Source organism: Juglans regia, chromosome 11 (assembly GCF_001411555.2).
Source record: "Juglans regia cultivar Chandler chromosome 11, Walnut 2.0, whole genome shotgun sequence".
Taxonomy (NCBI): domain Eukaryota; kingdom Viridiplantae; phylum Streptophyta; class Magnoliopsida; order Fagales; family Juglandaceae; genus Juglans; species Juglans regia.
The window spans coordinates 28,287,205-28,309,452 of NC_049911.1; the positions used below are offsets into that span (position 1 = coordinate 28,287,205).

General features: G+C 34.1%; 2 protein-coding genes across 4 annotated transcripts; both read right to left on the reverse strand.

Annotated features, from left to right (window-relative positions):
* Positions 1-514: 514 nt before the first annotated feature.
* LOC108981426 (UPF0496 protein At1g20180-like) lies at positions 515-2,270 on the reverse strand. Of its 2 annotated transcripts, none has more exons than XM_018952582.2 (2): positions 2,094-2,270; positions 515-1,872 (listed from the first exon to the last, which is right to left on the reverse strand). In XM_018952582.2, the coding sequence occupies exons 1-2, from the start codon at positions 2,161-2,163 to the stop codon at positions 782-784; spliced, it is 1,161 nt and encodes a 386-aa protein (XP_018808127.1). In that variant the 5' UTR covers positions 2,164-2,270; the 3' UTR covers positions 515-781. The 2 variants fall into 2 exon arrangements, with proteins under 2 accessions (XP_018808127.1, XP_035538559.1); XM_035682666.1 differs by having other exon boundaries at positions 2,046-2,244.
* Positions 2,271-6,484: 4,214 nt separating this feature from the next.
* Positions 6,485-10,414, reverse strand: LOC108981421 (aquaporin PIP2-7-like). 2 transcript variants are annotated; one of them, XM_035682676.1, is made up of 5 exons: positions 10,075-10,414; positions 7,678-7,788; positions 7,277-7,572; positions 7,044-7,184; positions 6,485-6,946 (listed from the first exon to the last, which is right to left on the reverse strand). In XM_035682676.1, exons 1-5 carry the CDS (start codon positions 10,253-10,255, stop codon positions 6,830-6,832), a joined length of 846 nt encoding a protein of 281 aa, XP_035538569.1. In that variant the 5' UTR covers positions 10,256-10,414; the 3' UTR covers positions 6,485-6,829. The 2 variants fall into 2 exon arrangements, with proteins under 2 accessions (XP_035538569.1, XP_035538568.1); XM_035682675.1 differs by having other exon boundaries at positions 6,487-6,946; positions 7,678-7,781; positions 10,068-10,411.
* Between the last annotated feature and the right edge of the window lie 11,834 nt (positions 10,415-22,248).

A 22,248-nucleotide genomic window follows, 5' to 3' on the forward strand; every position in this document is an offset into this window, starting at 1 on the left:
AATAATAAAACCAAAAAAAACTTTAAAAAAATAAAAAAATTTTGGTGTGTGGTGTATGGGCTTATGAATAGCAATGCTCTTTTTTTTTTTTCTTTTTTCTTTTTTTATATGTATATATATGTCGGGGAACTCTTCAAGGCAAGGCCCTTCAACTCACCCCTACAGAGTAAACTTCAGTCTTGTGCACTGCATCTTCGGAAATTTTCAGAATTAGTTAAATTTCTGGCTTTTTCACTAAGGGGTGTGGCTTTTTCTTTTTTCTTTTTTTTATATGTATATATATGTTGGGGAACTCTCCAAGGCAAGGCCCTTCAACTCACCCCTACAGAGTAAACTTCAGTCTTGTGCACTGCATCTTCGGAAATTTTCAGAATTGGTTAAATTTCTGGCTTTTTCACTAAGGGGTGTGACTTTAAATGATTGTTTGCACTTACGAGGTGATGAACCTTAGACCTTGAATGGAGTGATACTCCAAGATTAAAGCCTTCACCACTTGGACCAAATCACCACAGTAAGTTCGGGTGCGAATTGAATACGATCCCAATGGAATGTATAGCAATTGAATTCTAATAATTGACTTGTCTTAAAGCCATATTTTTGGCATTATGTTAATTACAAAAGAATGACGGGCTTAGAAATTAGCGCTTGAATAAATTGAACTCTTCCTTGGTGATGAATAACCTTTATTCCACAGCAATCTCCATCTCAAAATTGACCGTCTTAGTGTCATCCACCATGCATATGTATATTTCAGTTTTTGCACGTTTAATATCTGTACGTGTCAATGGTGGGCCGCCATTATCCCTTGAATTACAAGACTCCTGGACCTGTTTATTGTGAGAACGCACAGGTAGATGTGTTCTTCAAGCTCTTCTAACTGCTCCAGAAAGCTTGACTCATGGACATGAAACTCCCTCACAACCTCCTTTAATATTTCAGATTTCCCATTTCTAACACACACATCAGCAACAGATTTCCGGTGCTCTACCTCGTCATTTAACCTCATAACCATCCTGCTCATTGTATCGAAATCATTGATCAATATGTAAACCCCTTTGGCGGCAACATCAAGTTGCCCACTAACTCTTTCAGGCAATCTTTTCTTGAGCCGGCCTCCGCAAGCCCCCTTCCTTTTCTTCCAAGATAAACCCAAGGAAAAAGCAAAGAGCGCTGGGGCTGCCACGATTCCAACCATGCCATGGAGTGCACAGATTAGCAGCAGAATCAGAAGTGCGCTCTGTGAAATAAAAAGACCAGTCCCACAAACCTTCTTCCAAATTCTACGGAGTCTCTCTCTCCTTTTTATCTTTCTGTATTTTGATGTTAGCCTCCGGAGCAATATCATGTGGCCATCACGAATGTCACGAAATTGTACTGCACCAGTATTCAATAATGGGTTTTTCAACATTACAAAGGCAGCAAGCTCGCCAGAAATAGCCCGGCATTGTTTATCAGTGTAATTATGATCTGCACGATCATCATGCACACTTCTGCTTAGCTTGATTACCCTTTTGATTTTCTTGTAATTAGCACGTGTTTGATGGATGCTTTGAAGGAGTAATTCACAGACTTTACACGCTTCTAAGCTGGCTTCAAAAAAGTCAATTAGAAGGTGGTGTAGGTTCATGCCTTCCATCATTTCCACTAGGGTTTCTTGGCGTGGTTCGAGTAAATATTCGGAGAGATGCATAGAGAGAGGAAGAGTAGACGACGATGAAGAGAGGCTGCTTATAATGCTTGTACTTCCCAGCTGACCTTGAGCTTTGTTCCATATTTCTATGTAAGACTTCGTTCTGAGAGCTTCCGTGTATTCTTCATTCACGCTTGACTTGCTTGACAAGCTATTGACGCTAATTTCCTTCCGAGATCTGCCTGAGGCCATAAGTTCATAACACAAATTACAGTGAACAGAGAATATATATCTATATATATATATATGTTAAAAAATAAAATTAAAGACCTATATATAGAAAATCTTGTGTGTGTGTGTGTGTGTTATTCATCAGATTCCAAAAATATGATTCAGAAAGATTTGATCGAAGAACCTTTTGAACGGGAAAAATAAGAAGAATATAAGCTATTGAGAAGATAACCTAGTGGCCTTCCAAAGGGAGATTTCAACTCGGGCCAACCAATATGAATGCTTCTCATGTTCGGGATCATACGATTATAGAAAATAATAATTAGAAGAAACTGAGAGATCAAAATGAATGTGCGAGTTGTCTCGATCAAAAACGGCTAGGTTATGGCGTCTTTGGGTATGTGTGTGTGTATATATATATATATATATATAAAGAGCGTTGATATATATAATATTATATATATTAATCGAGCACCGCCATGATTAGTTATGGCTTCCGCCACACGTTAATGTCCCTCACACGGTTAGAGTTCTCTACGTGTCAAATGCCTAGAAACAAGGCAGATATTTAAGTATCGAGCTGTATCATAATGGAGGAAACGCAAGAGATGACCATGACAATTGTTATTTGAAGTTCCCATGCAGCTCATTAGTTTGTTTTTAGAAAAGATTTCATTTCATTTTATTAGTATAATTTTTTTAAATTTTAAATATAAAATAAAATAAATAATTTAATTTTTTCAAATTTTAAAATAAAAATAATATTAAAAAATATATTCTAATAATAATTTATTCAATTTGTTAACTTTAATATTAACTCATCTTATCTGTAAAAAGAAACGAACAATTTCTTGCACCTAAAAAGGATATATATGTAGATAGTTAATTTCCTCAGATTTTCTTGTTTTTTATCTTAGGTAGACGCAAGCTAGCTAGGGATCTTTTATATATAGCTAATTTTCTGTACGTACCTGGTGTTCTACAATTTAAGCTAACAAATTAAGATTTTCCGATCCAAGTTCTAGCTAGATTGTTTGTCAGATACTGCAGATTGATACCTGATGTCGGTCTACGATATTATTATATGCAGATCATTGATCTCTACAATCACACAGCTTGGATTCTAATGAACAGCTTGGATTCTACGATATTTGTTTTGTAAAAATTAAAGAGCATATATAGATATAAGGCCATCAATTAGCTTCCACCTCGGTAAACGTCTAGAAATTTGCATGCTTTTAATTACTGTATTAATTAATTCGGTTAGTTCTAGTGTAAGAAAACATTTAAATTAAAATCCTGCATGCATGCGGCCATGCAGTAGCTAGCTAGCACTGATCATGATCAGTATAAGATCAGTTTTCGGTGCGTGCACCGGTTATGCATAGAATAGAATATGTTAAAGTTTGGCAGGGCCAAGCTAGCTAATTCTTTTGATCTTTAGCTCATAATATGCATGCACGGTTGCTTTCGATCGGACCTAAAACTAGCTCTTAAATTTAAGATATCCTTGCTTACACTCCTTGATATCATCATGTATACAGTATATATCTCTTTCAAACCGACACACAAACTTAATTAATTAGTCTCAATATGAGGCTATGATTTAGCCACCTGCCCTATATATATATGGTTGGTTATACTTATTACTAATTAATTACTTCCAGCGTAATATATGTCTATTTATTTATCGTAAAAATAATTTTCATGGCTGATCTGCATGAGGAAGCGTAACGACATTAATTAGTTATGATCTGGCTCTGATCATCTGGGAGCGTGATCGAACCTCAATCGATTTCCATACATGCACCACGTACGCAGCAACATTAAGTTATAATATGCGTATATACTTATATAAGGATGTAAACATTTTCCATGATGTTTCTAATGGATGGTCTGCATGCGGCCTTTTTGCACATGCACTTGTCTAGTACGTACCTGAGAAGGATATCGTATGTGAAGAGTTCTTTGAAACTACGTACGAACTAATTAGACTTGGGTTTTCGAATTAGAAAACCCTCCAAGTTTGCACGTGGCATGAAAATAAGGAATCAATTGGTAATTTGGTTGTTCGTTCGGATTGGGATTCAAGTGCAGCCTTGTATGCCAGTTACGTCAGACTCAACAACCAAACACAACCTAAAAAATAAAAAATAAAAACGTCGAAGCAGCGTGCGCGCACATGAATGGACCTCGATCGGCCGTGTGAACATTGTTGCAGTGAGAACGGAGCCGCCAGCTATGATCTAGTATTGTAATGCATGATCATGTTGCATGCTACGTGTTATACATTCGCATACATGCATGCGACCCTAATTTCATGACATTGGCCTAATGGAGAAGAAAGTACTCTACCTTGGTCCTAGCTTTTGGGTAACGTCGTACGTAAGTTTTGGTAGAGTTTCGGGTTGCTTTTGGGTAATTTGCTCGTTTGGTTTATTGACTGCGTTCAGTTCAGTTGAATTTAATTCAGATTGAGATACTTTTTAATATTCAAATATTTAATTATTAAATTATTAAATTCATTTCAATTTAAAATTTTTTTATACGTAGAGTTTATAATATTTTTTAATTCAACACATCTTTACACGTGGGACTCACAATCATTTTCAACTTCTCATAAATATATCTAAACTCATCTTAACATTCAAGCACATCTAAACTCATTTTAGGTGGACTCTATATAATTAATTTCATCATCTCAACTCACTATTATTCATAGAGAATTCAACTCATCATATAAACGTAATCTAAATTAATCTCGAAAACCATGAGAACCTGCGCAGGAGGCTAGGAAAACGACATTTTGAGATTGTGTTTGTTTATTAAATTAAATTCAACTCTTCTTAAATCAATATATCATTATTGAGATTTACTATTTTTTCAATTTTTTATAAAAAAGTTAAATTTATCTCTCAATCTATTTCATATATTTTAACTTAAAAAGTTAAATTTTTTCAATCTAAAAAAATTAAATTTACCTTAATAAAATTTATAAAATATTACTATTTATAATTTAATTCAACCCATTTTAACATTCGAACGTAAACAAGAAGTCGCTGAAAGAGATCATCAATATCTTTTCCTAGGCACGAATTAATGGACAGTCGTTTCCTATTTGGTACGAGTCAAAGCCTACTGAAATTATTATTTCACCTTTATCACTTCATGATTTCCCAAGACTAATTACTAATTATTAGGTCAGTCAAGTTTCCCAGTACGCACGCGTGGTTGCATGTTAATTGGGCTTGATGACAAATCGAGTAGCCAGATCAATCGCATCCAGGCCGGCTGGTATATCCAATCATTATTTCCATTATTTTTCCATTGGACAATTAACAATTTCATTAGCTTGGCCTTAAGTTTACTAAAATGGGCCGTCATGTAATGAGGAAGCAAGCATTGCAAAGCCGAGGACAAATTTATAAATAATAATTATAAACCAAAAGGCCCGATCCGATTGTTATGCATCTAATTTGAATAACGTCTTAAACAAATCATCCAATCTCATTTAATTCATATATATAATATAATAAATAATTTAATTTTTTTAAGTTTTATCTATATCATCCTGTAACCAAATTAGACTTGATCAACTTCCGATCGAGCATTACTCGGACAGCTCAAAGGACTACTGTAACTGGAGATAAGGATGAGACACCGGGTCAAATCGCGTGATTTGTATTTAAATTGTACTGCTTGCGAACGATAGGAGGTTACATCTCTAAAAAGATTGACTAATGTTATGGGATGATTTTTATATAGTATAATTTGATTTGTAAATTTTAAAATTTATTTTTTTAAATTAAATTATATCATATGAATATTATATAAAATAAAAAATTTAAATAAAATTTATAAAAATAAATTTATAAATTGACGTGATTATATATAATATATTAAATTTATTTTATAATAAAATCAATTTTATAATTTGAGATACCACAGATTAATTTAATTAAAAACATTATATATCCTGATCTTATCCACGAAATATCCGAATTGATCGAGAAGTTTGCTGTCTCCCACGCTCGACGGGTACTGTTATGAAAAAAGCTCGAAGAAAAAGGCATATATGGATAAAGATTTTTCTCATGATCAATAATATCCCGAAACGTAAAGAACCCACGTCTACATTATTATATTGACTCAAATAAAGCACAAGTTTAAAAAGAAGATCATCCGGTTCATTGATTGGTAAATCTTACGTTAAAAAAAAAAACAAAGAAGAAAGAATAAGATGTCCATGTCTTATCCAGTTGTTTTCATTCCGATCATTAATTTTTCTTTTTAACATTCTTCATGTACAATTTATCATACTTTCAACACACATGACCATCAGATGTACGTCTCCGATTTGGACTGGAGTACTATATAACTATTTAGAAGTGAATACGACGATCTTACAACATAATTACTTAAAACTCATACTTGACAAAGAAGAGACGTCTATAGCGAATTATGCATATTCGTATATAACAAACCCAACATCCAAATGACAAGGTCGTAATAGCCCCACAACCCCACATTAACCAGATACAAACATTTTACGTTTTTTTTTTTATGAAAATTAGATTGCATTTATTTATGAAAGCGAAGTTACAGCTGTGATTGATGCATACAGAAAAAAAAAATTTAGATTACAAGCTAACTACTCAAAGTTGGAACTTCACCCATACATAAATTTATTTGTGATTGGTCTTAACTTCTAGAACTTTTTACAGATAAAATACTATAGATCACATTCTGCCTAAAACAGAAATTTCAAATGCCACCCTCAAGAGGATGAGAGGACCAGATACAAACAATTTAATAGCAATAGCATGCATGTACATATGACTATATATTATACACACACATGGGAGAGAAAAAGAATAAAATACATCTTGATGATGATCTGTACATGATCGAGACGGTCATAGCTAGGGAGGCCAAACCCAGATCAAATAAATTAAGTCGGTCTAGTACTCAGCCGGGTTGGCTCGTAAAAGATCCTAAAGCTTTGATGGCTGTGGCTCTTAGGACGAATTGATGGTACAAAGCTGCAGCAAGCGCTCCCAGAAAAGGACCCACCCAGAAAATCCACTGCTTATAAATTATTACCATATATATCTCAGTTAACAACATTAATTCAACAAGAGAATTAAACAAACTGTTCGTCAATTAACTATAAATAACTCGCCTGATCATCCCAAGCTTTGTCTTTATTGTAGATTACAGCAGCCCCAAAGCTGCGAGCTGGGTTTATTCCTGTGCCTGTGATGGGGATTGTAGCCAAGTGCACCAAAAACACCGCAAACCCAATTGGCAAGGGAGCCAGAACCTATCATTTTATCAAAGACAAAGTAACTACCATAAGCATTGGTATATAGATCAGGCGTTGACGTCGTTGTATGCAGAAAGCAAGCAACATACAGGGACGTGGGAATCGCGTGCGTTTCTCTTGGGATCCGTGGCAGACAAGACTGTATAGACAAGTACAAAGGTCCCAATAATCTCAGCTCCTAAAGCGGTTCCCTTGGAGTAGAGAGGAGATACGGTGTTAGCTCCACCTCCAACATCCTCGTAGTAGTCTTCCAGGATGCCCTTCACTATCCCCACTCCACATATTGCTCCCAAGCACTGAGCTACCATATAAGCAATCGCTCTTATTAGTGAAACCTTCCGTATCAGGAGCAAACCGAACGTTACTGCTGGATTAATGTGACCACCTGTACTTTGTATCCAAAAGTATATAATTAAAGACGTCCTAAAAGTTTATAAAAATAAGAAATTAAGAAGATCATGACGATTTGAAGGGTCATGAAAAGATAAACCTGATATTCCTGCGGTGCTATAAACAAGGATGAAAATCATGCCTCCAAATGCCCAAGCAACGCCCAGAAGACCAACCGTCTCGCATGGATTATCAGCTTGCTTGTTGTAGCTTGTTAGGAATTTAGACCTCCTAAATTCACCCCCTAGAATCCACCTTTGGTGAAATATGAAGAAAAACAGAGAAATAATAATAACACAAGAATTTACGTGGAAACTCCCAAAACAGGAGAAAAAACCACCAGACCCAGAGAAGAAAATACACTATGTAAAAAATTATTACAATCACACAATTTTTCCCCTCACCCCAAATGACACCCACAAAGCTTCCCCACTAGCAAAACTTTAACTCTCACCTCTTTCCTTTTTACAAGAAAAGGCTAATAGAGGATTTTTACTAGAGTCACAAGTTGCTAAATAAGCTTATGACTTGGTGTGTTTAACTAAGAGGCTAGGCCCTCTTATTTATAGGCATGGGCCTTGGCTCCCTTTACAAATCCCATCGGTGTGGGATTCCAAAGGAGCACAAACCCAACAATCTCCACCTTGCGACTTTGGCTGATCCCACAGCCACGCTCCACCGCAATGAAGATCTTCATAGCTTCTGCTATCATGCTCCACCATAAAAGCATACCCACTCAGAATAAACCAATTCCAAGCATTTCAATTTCGGCTCATGTCGAAAAATAACCTTGCTGAAAAATTATGGTGCAACTTCCACGTTTGGCTTTCCTGGAAGTTCATCAGCCATCGACATAAATATCCACCACACCCTACATTAATGCCAAACCAATGCTTGTGTGCAAATTTGTGGACCCGCTAACATTAACACATCCTCTATCATGACAACTTAATGGCATGCCATGAGGATGTACATGTCCCTTTAACAGACATCTTCTTCCATGGAGAGGGACACAACGTTAGTTTCATTATCAGTATCTCCATTTACTGACTTGGAGCCACTTGCCGAACCTGCTCCTGTTCTTGGACAATTTTTCTTGACGTGCCCAGATTGTCCACACCCCCAGCAGACTACTTTCATCTTCATGGAGTTCTTCTTCTTCCCATTACCAGCTACTACCATTGCTAAGTTCACAGGTGGACCATTTCTTCCACCACCTAGTCTTCTCTCTTCAGAAAAGAGTTTACTGGTAACCTCTGAAAAAATTATTTTCTCCTTCCCATGTATCAAAATAGGCTTCATATGCTCATAGGAAGATGGAAGAGACCAGATGAGCCTCAAGGCTTGATCCTCATCATCAATTTTAACTCCAATAGATTCTAGCTCAGAGACAATACCATTGAGAACACTTAAATGATCTGAAATAGTCGTACCTTCACTCATATGCAGTGTATGAAACTGCTCCTTTAGGTACACCCGATTTGAGACGCCTTTTGTCTGATACAACTCTTCTAGCTTTTCCCAGAGTTCCTTTGCCGTAGATATTCCATGTATATTTGCAAGAACATTCTTGGCCAAGCACAGACGTATCGCACTTGCTGCTCTCAAATCCAGATCTTCCCAATCTTCATCGCTCATTACAGATCTGCTCTTTGTTTGATCAGTCACGCTAGTATCACTGCTGACTTCAGGGGTTGGTCTGCCTTTCAATGCCTTGTGTAATCCTGATTGAATCAAAACATCCTTGACTTGAACTTGCCACAAGCCAAAATTGATTCTCCCATCAAATTTCTCCACCTCATATCTGATAGAATTTGAAATCTTACTTCCTGACATTGCCTCGATGAATTTTACCGTAGAAATGAATGGTACTCACTAAGTAAGTTCCCAGGAAAGATTATAATCTTTCCTAGACAGAACTTCAAGGTTCCCAGGAAAGATTGGAGGGTCACACTGGACCACTTAAATACCAATCTCCTAGACAGAACCTCCTTAGACTGTACGTATCCACACTACCACACCAAAGCTCCACCCACCAAAAAGAACCTAGTGGCTCTGATACCACTTGTTAGGAATTTAGACCTCCTAAATTCACCCCCTAGAATCCACCTTTGGTGAAATATGAAGAAAAACAGAGAAATAATAATAACACAAGAATTTACGTGGAAACTCCCAAAACAGGAGAAAAAACCACCAGACCCAGAGAAGAAAATACACTATGTAAAAAATTATTACAATCACACAATTTTTCCCCTCACCCCAAATGACACCCACAAAGCTTCCCCACTAGCAAAACTTTAACTCTCACCTCTTTCCTTTTTACAAGAAAAGGCTAATAGAGGATTTTTACTAGAGTCACAAGTTGCTAAATAAGCTTATGACTTGGTGTGTTTAACTAAGAGGCTAGGCCCTCTTATTTATAGGCATGGGCCTTGGCTCCCTTTACAAATCCCATCGGTGTGGGATTCCAAAGGAGCACAAACCCAACAGTTGTAGCCGATAACAGTGGCGATGGTGATGTAGAGAAAGAGAAGGGTGGCAACGAACTCCGCTATAACTGCTCTGTAAAACGACCAGAGGGAAAGTTCCTGGGCGTCAAAAAGTGGTGCGGGGGGAGGGTCAACATAGTCTCTCACCTGCTGAGAGGCTTCTCCTTCTTCAGTCACTTCCTTAGACATCTTTAGAAGAAGGCTGAAATTAGAACATGCAACAAGAAGTTAATTAGCTATATATATAGCCCTTTATGTAATTCTCTCTTCTCTTTGTTCTTCGCTGCTTTAGAGATGAACCGAGAACCACTTGATGACAGAGTGTGAGTGGAAGACTGAATTTATAATATGTATCATGTCTGCGTGTCATGTGAGAATTAAGAAAGGGCATATCGGATAGAATAATGGAATGTATGCTGGCATAAGTGGCAGGACAACTAAGGAATCTTTGATACCTAAACCTGTTGTGACTAAAGACTGTTGGCAAGCAGGATAGTCACTCGTACCCTTTGTTTCATTTTTAAGACGTTCTACTTGATAATTAAGAATGGTCATAAAATCAAACGACAATGATAGCCAACCTACCTTTACTTTTGTTCAACTGATTAATCGTGAAAGCAGGTAAAACTCGACAAGGATATATGTCTGGGAAAAAGTATGTTCGATCGATCTTCGCGCTTAAAACTGACCTTACAGTTGATCAACATGCACAACAGTGAATGAGATTCTGCTGAATGGACCTACCACGTTCGCTATTTAGTACTGTTATTCTCCCGATTGTTACCTTAACTTGTTTCTTTAAAAACATTAATGTTGGAACATGAACGTCTATCATGTGATTAATGATATTGCTGTTAATTTAAAAACAATGTTGGAACATTATCTATCAAACGTCTTATTGATTCTCACAAATTAAAATTAATGGAGGGAAATTATATATTGAATGGATCAAATTAAGCAGAGGTGTCCATTCAATAAGATGGCTACCTACCTTAATTATTTCGCACGCTAGTATTATCATAATCTCTGTGTGCATAGCTAGCCCAAATATTGTGACGATTGACGAACAAAAGATTTATGGGTGAAAGAATTAACAAAGGATATTCTATTTTCAAACGGCATATTCTCTTGATCTACAAATTACAATATGCATGCCTAGTTAATTATTCCGATATTAGTATTGATTTCCAAGTAGCTAGCTACCTAGGTATATTGCTTCTAACTTTAATCATTCATCGCTCCAAGATGGAGATAAAGCATATATATGGTGGGCAGTGTGGTCATTTTAAAAGTCAATGATTGTGATTAAGATTGTGTTTCGGTAATGAAGTGATCTTTACTATTATTTAATATTTTATTATTATTTTTTATATATTTTTTATTATTATTTACTACTATTTAATATTTTATTATTATTTTTTCACAACTATTTACAGATCGTTTGAAATCATCTCACTACCCAAACGTACTCAGATTCTCGTTACAAAAAATTCGTGTTTCGTACTTAGACCTTGTTTGCATTCAAAATCTACTTCAACTCATCTCAATTCATCTCATCTCATCATTACAACTTTTTCAAATTTCCACACAAAATATAATAAATAATTCAATTTTTTCAAATCTTAAAATTAACAACTTTATCAAATTTCTACACAAAATATAATAAATAATTCAACTTTTATTATACTATTCACAAATTATCTTAATTCATCTCAACTTAGGTCTGAATCAAAACCACTCCATAAAACGATAATATAGCTCCTGAATTACACGGTACTCTTTTATTTGTTTTTGTTCACTTATAAGCTGATGATCTATTAAATTAAAAAAAATTATTATATATTTTTTTTTATAGATGAGGGATGGTATAGATTCTCGATTTTATTCATCATCCTCACTTTTAATAGAAGATTACATTTTACGATAAAAACTATCTATCTATATATTGTACACTACAAGAAAAATAGATTTTTGTAACTATTTAATTGCGGCAAAAATGTTATTTGTAATCAAAACAGACTCATTTTGACTATAAATAGTTATTTTGCTGGAATTAAATAACCACAAATAAACAATTTTCTTATAGTGGTACATGCTAATTACATTAATAAAAACCTACACTTAAATAGCTAAAGGTACGTGGCTTGATGGCATGACATCCAAATCTTTAAAATGGAAGTTTTGGGTTCGACCCCCCTCCCCGAATTTTTTTTTTAAAAAAAAAAAAAAAACCCCTACACTTAAATAAGGTTGACTTTTTATTTATGTTTTTTAGAGGTTACCTTTTCATTCATAAAAATAAATAGTTTACGTTCTATTCAATGAAATGTGAATTTTGTTTACATTTTAATGGTCGTAAAGAAAAACTTCATAACCATTTTCATTTCAAAAGATAAAACATTTTTCACCCCAAAAAATAGTCTAATATCCCCTAATCTTTTATTTTTAGATTCGAAATAAGAGAATGGATTATACGTCTGATCAACCTTATTAGGACCCCCGAGACAAGAAGTTTTGGTTCGATCCCTGACCGCGTGATAAGTTGTGTAGTTAAAAATGAAATTCCATGCATGGAACTTATACTTAATATTCATTATTTTAGTAAAAAGAAATATATACATGCTTTTGTATATATCTTGATCATAGCTTACAGAAGAGAAAATGCATACTTACTACGTACACCTACTTATTTAGACATGAATAAGATCTTATTCATCTATCATAATTAAGATAATTTGGTTAAAATAGAAAAAGACTAGTCAATATTATTTAAATCATATACATGAACACATGAGTCCATGACTTCAATATAAGAGAAAGTACTATATAACTATATATAATACAGTCGATCAGTTTTAAAAAAAAATATTTTTTTTTTTTAGGCTTGACATAAAATAGATAGCATTATAATTTAAAGAAATGTTTTAGCTATAAGGAAATCTTATAAAAATAAATTTATAAATTGACGTAATTTGATTTATACGTTAAATCTATTTTACGATTAAAATAGATCTAATATATTATATAAAACTATATCATTTTCTAAATTTATGTTTATAAAATTTATTTATAGCTCTATAATTTATTTGCCGGTTGTAATTATACTCGAGTATGTGCCTATGTGGTCTGTCAAAAACATACCAATACACGATAAAATGGAATGAAGCCGTTGGGCCAGCCAGGTTCAAGGGACGTTTCTAATGGGCTCTTACGGCCTTTCTTGAATATTTTAGCAGACTGAATTCCAAACTCCAAACGAAGACAGCTAGAATTGGGTTTCACCGACAGTTGTACAATTTGCCAGGTGAAAAGGCTTTAAATACAGTATTGCCAATGCACGTGTGCAATTGCAACAGGAGAAAAAATATTTATAAATATAAATTGTGTAACTATAACGTACTCATATTAAAAAAAGTAAAATATGAGATTTATATAAAAAAAAATAATTTTTATTATACAATAATTACAATTCAATGTAAAATTATTTTCTTTTGATCGAGACACTTGCATGACCAATGCATGCCTTCCCAAATTTGACAGCTGCATGCCCGAGGCCTCCCAGACTGGCCACAACCGCCCATCCTAGCTTTTTCCCGGAGACGCCACCGTATTATATATTAATGTCTTTCAATGGGCTGAGTACTGTCATTCCGGTACATACATAGAAGCCATGTTGCTGCATCCATCGCCAGGTTTCCGGGTATGTGCAACAGTACCACATATTGTCCTTTCAAATATTCCCAGTGTGCAGAATGCAGATCGAGCAATATTCACGGAGTTCCACCAAACGCTAAGAGATTGAAGTAACTTGGAAAAAAACACAATACTCGGTGGATAATATGGAGTACGTGAAACACGTCTATTCTGATAGTAGAATACCACTTGAAAGGACGAGTATTTTATATTTTTTTCATAGCAGCAAGTAAATTTTCCTCTTTTGTCGCTGTCAATCATCTGCACGCTAAAAACAAATTGAATGACCAGACGTTCATGCACTATTTTACTTACTATTCAGAGTATCATAGGCAGTGAATTAAAGTTTTCATGACCACTTTTTGTATCTGATTTTTCGATCCTTCCCTGTCCGGCCGTCCCTATATAAGTAGTTTCTGGAGTATCAAATGTAATAATTCTAATGCGTCCCCGGCTAGTAATGAGTACTTGTGATTCTAATTTAATTTTTATGAGTTTATAATAGATGCGGTAAAGGATGTGATCCATTCCATCATGTTTTAATAATGCTTGCATGATAATATTAACATCAAATAATGAAAAAGAATATAAGATAACAGTCTCCCTCTATTTTGACTTGAATTCTATAAAGTAATTGATCACTGAAAATGGTGGTTTAAAAGCGTTTCACTCCAAGGTTAGAGTTAGACTTAGGGGTGGGCTGCTACTCCAACTCCACCCGACACCAGCTTTAATTCCAAAGAAGTCGGAGAATTCGAAGTTAGAGTCAGAATCGGAATTGCTCTAAAAAAAAATGGTCGAAATTAGAGCCCATATAGGCTCCGAGTCTGATATTTTACTTAATATATTTAATATTATAATAAATGTAATAGATAGTTGAGTGGCCTAATAGTTGAAATAGTATTTTGCAAACCTGAGAACCCACATTCGAGATAGTGTTTTGCAAACTATTTTTTCTTTTTTAAGAAAATCTTAAAATGACGATGTTTTCTCCTCCTATATATTCTAAAACCCTACACATTTTCTTTGTTCTCTCTTCTTCTATTTTCTCTCTTGTCCTCAACGTCAACGCTGCTCTCTTGTTCTCTGTCTCCTCGCCACCACCCTCCTTGATGACTCCACCAACGGATTCTTCACCCTCCTCTCCCAGTACTACACCCCTTCCGTTACGTCTACCACTCCATTGCCACCTCCACATATGATATGAACATGCAGGAATAGAATTCTTTAAACTCACAATCAATTTAAAAAATCTCCAAGAAAGTTAAAATCAAGTCAATGGATAAAGAACCTAGACCCGATGAGAACTCGTTTCAAGAACTTAGATTATATTAAAATCTAGACCCATTGAAGAACTGGTCTCAAGAACCCAGATTACAAGGAGAAATGTCATAAATGTTGTAATTTACCTTTAATAAGTTCAAAAATTCAACCAAGAACAATATGAGTAAAACTCAACTCACAATGAATAAATTTATCAAATTTCATCCTTTAAACTCATCTTGAATGTTGGGCTCTTGCTAAACTCGTCTCAAGTGGGTTACATCAATTCTTGCGTTGCTTCTTTGATTTTCTTAGCTCTTGATCTTGTAATTTGTCCTTCTGGAACTTGCAAATGGTCTTTAAGAGTAGACCCACTTTGGTTCCCATCATTAACCTAAATTATATTAAAATCTATACCCGTTGAAGAACTGGTCTCAAGAACCCAAATTACAATAAGAAACGCCACAAAAGTTGTGATTTACCTTTGATAAGTTCAAAAATTCAATCAAGAACAAGAAGAGTAAAACTCAACTCATAATGAATAAATTCATCAAATTTCATCCTTTAAGCCCATCTTGAATGTTAGACTCTTGCTAAACTAGTCCCAAGTGGGTTGCATCAATTCTTGCGTTGCTTCCTTGATCTTCTTAGCTCTTGATCTTGTAATTGGCCCTTCTGAAACTTGCAAAGGATCTTTAAGAGTAGACTCGCCTTGGTTCCCATCAACATCCTTTGATCAGATCGAGTATATCTCCTTATCACTGGTAACTCTCTCGGCCTCTCTCTCCCTCCGTTCTCTCTCTCTCTCTCTCTCCATATGTTGAGTAGCATTTTCCTTTGAATATATTGCAAAATCCTAGTGCTTTGAGCCTTTGCACAAATATGCTGCAAAATCTCGATGTGAAACGACACAATTTTAAACAAAAATATTTTCTTAGCAAGAGAAGCAGCGGCAAAAGAATGCCAAAGAGGACGATACATAAGTACTTGGGCGAGGACACCACTCCAGATGGAACAGATTCCGATCTCTTTGTCTATTACTGCAAGTACTGTGGTTCTCAAGTCCTCATAACAGGTTCTTCTTCTTATTATGTGCCTTGTACAAGTTCCCATAACCAAAGTGTGGCAGAGCGATATTAGGCAGGTCAGTCCCATTAGCCACCTAATTACTTTCCTTTGCAGGCGTCTTGACTCATGGGTGATCTTGGAATCCTGGGGCCGAGTATTGGGTCGAGGCCCAGTGGGCTTTGTAAAGTGGAAAAAATTTCCTTACAATTAACATCAAATAATGAAAGAGAATATAAGATAATAATGTCCCTCTATTTTGACTTGAATTCTATGAAATGATTGATCGCTGAAAATGGTGGTTCAAAAGCTTTTCACTCAGAAGTTAGAGCTAGACTTTGGGGTGGGCAAAACTTTCGGCTACTCCAACTCTAGCCAATACCGGCTCTGATTCTAACGGAATCGAAAAATTTAGAGTTTAGAGTCGAACTCAGAGTTGTTTCGAAAAAAAATGGTCGAAGTCAGAACTGATATAGGCTTCGAGTCCGATATTTTACTTAATATATTTAATATTATAATATATGTAATAGGTTGTGATATCCCATATAATAAGGATAATGGTAGATGGTGAATAAGATCTCACATTGCTTGGGAAGAAAAAATTTTTGCTCTTTATAAGACTCTAATGAGGCTCCAATTGTATCATTGACTAGTCTTTTTGGAGTATAGACTATGTAGTTTGGGCCTTCTATTGAGGCATTACAAATAGTATTAAAACCTATCCCAACCATATATGTAAAACTTGAGTTGTACCATCTACAATGGACAAACCCGACGAATACGTCGAGAATTTAAGGGAAGAGATTGTAACTTGAAACAGTGTTTTGCAAACCTGAGAACCCACGTTCGAGTCCCTGCGTATGAGATAGTGTTTTGTAAACTTTTTTTTTTTAAGAAAATCTTAAAACAACGATGTTTTCTCCTCCTATATATTCTAAAACCTTACATATTTTCTTTATTTTCTCTCTTCTTCTATTTTCTCTCTTGTCATCAATGCCGGCGCTACTCTCTTGTTCTCTTCGTCTCCTCGCCACTGCCTTCCTTGATGATTCCACCAACGGATTCTTCACCCTCCTCTCCCAATACTACATCCCCCTCCACTCCTTCCATTACGTCTATCACTCCATTGCCACCTCCACATCCTTTGATTAAACCAAGTCTATCTCCTTATCATTGGTAAGTCTCCTGGCCTCTCTCTCTCTCTCTCTCTCCATATGTTGAGTAGCATTTTCCTTTGAGTATACTACAAAATCCTAGTACTTTGAGCCTTTGCACGAATATGCTGTAAAATTTCAACATGAAACAACATAGTTTTAGACAAAAATCTTTTCCTAGCTTTCGGAGAGAAGCAGCGGCAAATGAATGCATAATAGGACAATCCATAAGTACTCAAGCGAGGACACCGCTCCAGATGGACCGGATTCCGATCTCTTTGTCTATTACTACAAGTATTATGGTTCTCACTTCTTCATTACAGGTTCTTCATCTTCTTATTCTTCTCTCTCTCTCTCCTATTTCTCTATTTGGTCCCCAATAAGCTGTTGGAAAATCAACCACTTAAGCTATGTATATTTGCTCTAGCACTAAGATTCATTCTTTTAAATGAATTATAGTCCCTCTATAGCTCAGACGCTCTGATTCTGACTCTAACTCTAACTTTAATAATTTCGATTGAAGTCAGAATCTGCTCCAATTAGGAGTTGGAGTCAAAGCTCAACTTGGTCTCTGACTTTAGTCGGAGTTGAACATTTCGACTCCATTGAAGTCAAAGTTTGCCCTACTTAAACTGATAACAAAGCAACGAAACATTTTCACATTTCTTTTGTTTTTTTTGTTTTTTCTTATATAAAAAAAACAAATGGGATTCTAGGGTTTTGCATGGGCTGATGCACTAGCCTGTGGCGGTGATTCTCCTCAGACCAAATTCATGCAAAATTCACACTGATCCCAAGTACCAATTGATGTATCTTCTTATACGTTGAAGGCTTGAACCTCTTTACGTTGTGTCCCCAGTTTGTTTGATTACAAATTAACAACAGTAATCTCATGCCCAGAATATATATATATATATATATATATGTAAATAGAGCAAGATGATGCCATAGTCTGGCAAATCACACAGTACCAGATCCGTATGGTCGCATCGTTTATGCCGTTTTCTCTGTATGGCAAAAAGGATCAGCTCGGATTCATGTATTGGAGCGATGTCTAATCAAAAACAGAAAAGATATTTGAATTGAAACGCGAGCGACCAAGAAGGACTTCTGAGTTGACTTGGAGACTTTCCTGGGCTCCGGTAATTAGAAGCATTATTGGAGCGAGGAGCTTTCGCTTTTAGTACCTACAGTACTGTCTTTTCAACTCGGGGAAGGGTTTGTACCCTCCATATTTTTTCTTCTTTATTTTATTTTTGTTAACAAGGTAATCAAATTTACAGCCTAATCATTTTTAAAAGTTTGTCCTAAATTCCGAATAGTAGTATTCATGCCTGCATAATTTTATACGAATTAAATGATAATTTTATTTTATTTATGCATAATTTTATGCTGAATATGCCTGTTTATTTATGCTTCAAACCTATACGTAGTTTAATGAGAATATACACTGTGATTTTTCACAATTTAAGATACAAATTAAAACAAATTAATAATTTAGGATATATACGCTAAATTTTCAAAGTATATGATGATACATGTAGCAAAAAGTAGAAATATTTTGACTCAAAAATATAGGCTGTTTGGATTAAGAAATTGTTTTATTTCATATTATCATTATAATTTTTTTAAAATTTACATACAAAATATAATAAACAATTTAACTTTTTCAAATTTCAATTCAATTTTTTCAAATCTCAAAATAATAATAATATTAAAAAATAATATTTTATTCAACTTTCATATTTGATCTAAAATCATTTTATCTCATTTTTGAATTCAAACCAACTTATAATGTATTTAATACTTTTTTTTTAAAGGGAATCATGTAAAATGTAATAAAACAGACGTCAACCACCCATTGATTCTCTTTTTAACTTGAAGTGATCATACCAACACCTGTTTTAAATCCAAGCATTGGTGTCGTTTGGATACCTACAACTCCAAGAGATTGTTGTCATTCCACATTTTTAAGGGAGGGAGAATTGGTAGTTCGATCCAAAAGTTATCGATCCACACTTATGCAAAAGGTAGAACTATGTGAAATTTAAAAAAGTTGAGATTTGAAATTTGAGATTTAAAAAAGTTAAATTATTTATTATATTTTGTGTAAAAATTTAAAAAAATTATAATAATGAGATAAGATGAGTTGAGATGATTTTGATATCTAAACGGAAAAATTTCTTTTCCTTTGTTCCAACTTCTTCCATTTTCCAATGGGAGGGAAGAGAGATGTTTTGGTTAATCTTTACTCGTCTTCTCTCTCCCTCGCCTCTCACAATTCTAACTTGTTCATGTCATTTTTTTAATTTCTTCTAAATTGAAATACGTGGGATTTATATCTTTTGGCAACCAAAAATAGGTGCGTTGTGCTATTGTACTCGCTAGCTACCGATGTTTTAAAATCCATCTAAAATTTTCCTAAAAATTCAACACGAGACTTACGTGTTGCCTAGATTCTTCATGAGTTTAACATGCCGTTAATATATAAACAGTGACCCAAAATCCTTCAAATCTCTCACCCCATTCCACCTTCTCCGACTTAATTAGGAGTTTCACATGTCGGGACCATCTTAAGCCTCCACCTTGTTGAATTAAGGCCAATAAATGTAGATCCGTCTTTCGATTCAAAATACCAACATGTTTCATTTTTTCCTAACTTATGATCCCAATTGAAAGATTGTAAATATCTCCGTCGTAATACCTCAATAGCCGCCAATTATAGTGCATCTTCCGTCCCAAACTCATTCAAGATGGGCTCAAATCTAATTTACTGTATTTATTTGTCATTTTTTTCTGCTTAGAGAATAGCAAGCAATCATACTGCCATCATGCAGCCTCTTAGACTATTGGTATTGACTTAATCAAATATCAATTCATCTTTAAAATTTGAAGAAATAGAGATATAATCATCTGTATTGGAGTAGTCAAATATTAGTGGCTTCAAATATAAGCTATAGTATTTCTAAGTGTTTCTTCATATTTGAAGATATATTATTCATCTTCAAAAGTGATATTTTATTCTAAAATATCAAATTTAACTACTCATGGCTGATTCGATATATTAACTATTAAGATCTACTTCTATATTATACTTGGTATTGTAAATTAGGTTCACATATCAATCTTCAAGAATAAGTTAATTTTGTAAATTAGGTTGAGGAAAAAAAATTAGTTGGAAAACAATAATTTAACTAAAAACTAAATTATTAATTAGCACATAGTTAGTGTAGTTACAAAATATGAAAAATATTTATAAATATTATTATATTATTGTTTTGACTAATTTAATGTGAGGTTATGTCTTGAATGACTTTGAATTTATGTAAAATATGTACTTTTAGCTAAATTTTAGAGATGACTTTGATGAAACCAATGCTTATGCTCTAAGAGCATTTCCGATAGATTATGTAAAACCTATCTATCTGTAAGATTTGAATAATTTAGCTTAAAATGCACATCCAACCGATTTTTTATTTCATCTATATTTTCCAATTTGCTACAATATTACTACTACATGTAGCATGCACTATTCATAAATGTAAACATTTTTTAACTCATTTCTCTGCCTTTTGGTACTGTTTCCTCCACATTCAAAGTTCATCTTATTTCACAAGAGTCCCTCTATGTGTTTGGCGCCATCTTTCCTTCCTCAGTTCTCGTCGATTCCATCAACCACAATTTGCATTCACTTTAATTCAAATCTATAAGTCCAGTTCAAGAATCACGTCATCTAGCTAAGGTAAGTTAGGTAACCTCCCCGTTGAGTCATGTAAGAATCATCGAAAATGAATATTCTCGTAATATAATTTATTTTTTATATTTTGAATCAATTTCAATTTTGGTTTAGCTTATAAATTTAGATTAATTTAAAAAATGACATAATTTTATGAAATTATATGCGATGAGATATTGCAAAATATATGAGGATATCATTGATAATAGGGGAAATATTTAAAATAAATAAAAAATATTTAAAGGATATAGAAAAAAAATAAATAAGTTAATGCATGATGTATTGTAAAGGTCATTATAAAAAATAAAAAAGTGAATTTTAGTTTAAAAAAAAAAACTATTGTGAATGCTCTAATATTTTCAACGTTGTCATAAACTTTATTTTTTCCCTTAAAAAAAAAAAAAACTGGTTATGTACATTAGCTAGTGGGGTATACCTGAATTTTATGGGATAGTATGTATATATATATATATAAAGTAATGATATATACAGTCGTAAAATGCGTAAGCGTCACACAATCGTTTAGATAAAAATAGTTTATTATTAAAAATTTAATTTTTTATATATATATCTTATATTTATTATTTTTTTAAAAAATATTAAATGTATTTACGCAACTAAAACTATAAATATCATTTAGAGAGAGAGAGAGAACATGAGGTTGGTAACTTGTAATGGCAACGAATATATTGTTTTGACATACCATAAACACAAAAAGGAGTCAGTTTATGATTTATAATTATTGGTTGGACACTTGGGCTTGTCCGTTTGTGACCAAAGGTTTCTTTTTAAGATCACATGTAGACATATAATAATCTATAGATAATGCTCGACTCTATTCCTATGACTATCTGGTCAGAACACTGGCAGAAGATTACGAGGCAGAAAAAATCTGCAAAGGTTATAAATTAATATAAATTAAAATTCACCTTATAATAAAAATAATTTTTTAATTCAATATATCAAATCACATCAATTTAGTTATAAATTTATATCTATATAATTTTTTTATAGTTAAAATATTTGTCACATATATTTTTGCACCAAATCAGAAAAAAAAAATGAAAAATTGTGAAATATATAATCATTCTTCTCCACCCAATGACAAGTCAATACGCAACCCCTTTTGACCCTCTAAATACCTTTCCAGATTGATAAATCTTTGAAACTTTGACCTTTTAAATAGTAAGATACACTATGAATTGTCACGCGGTTGGTAAAATCATGAGTTAAGGAGTAGCTCCACCTATCGTGTGTATGAATGTGTGCGC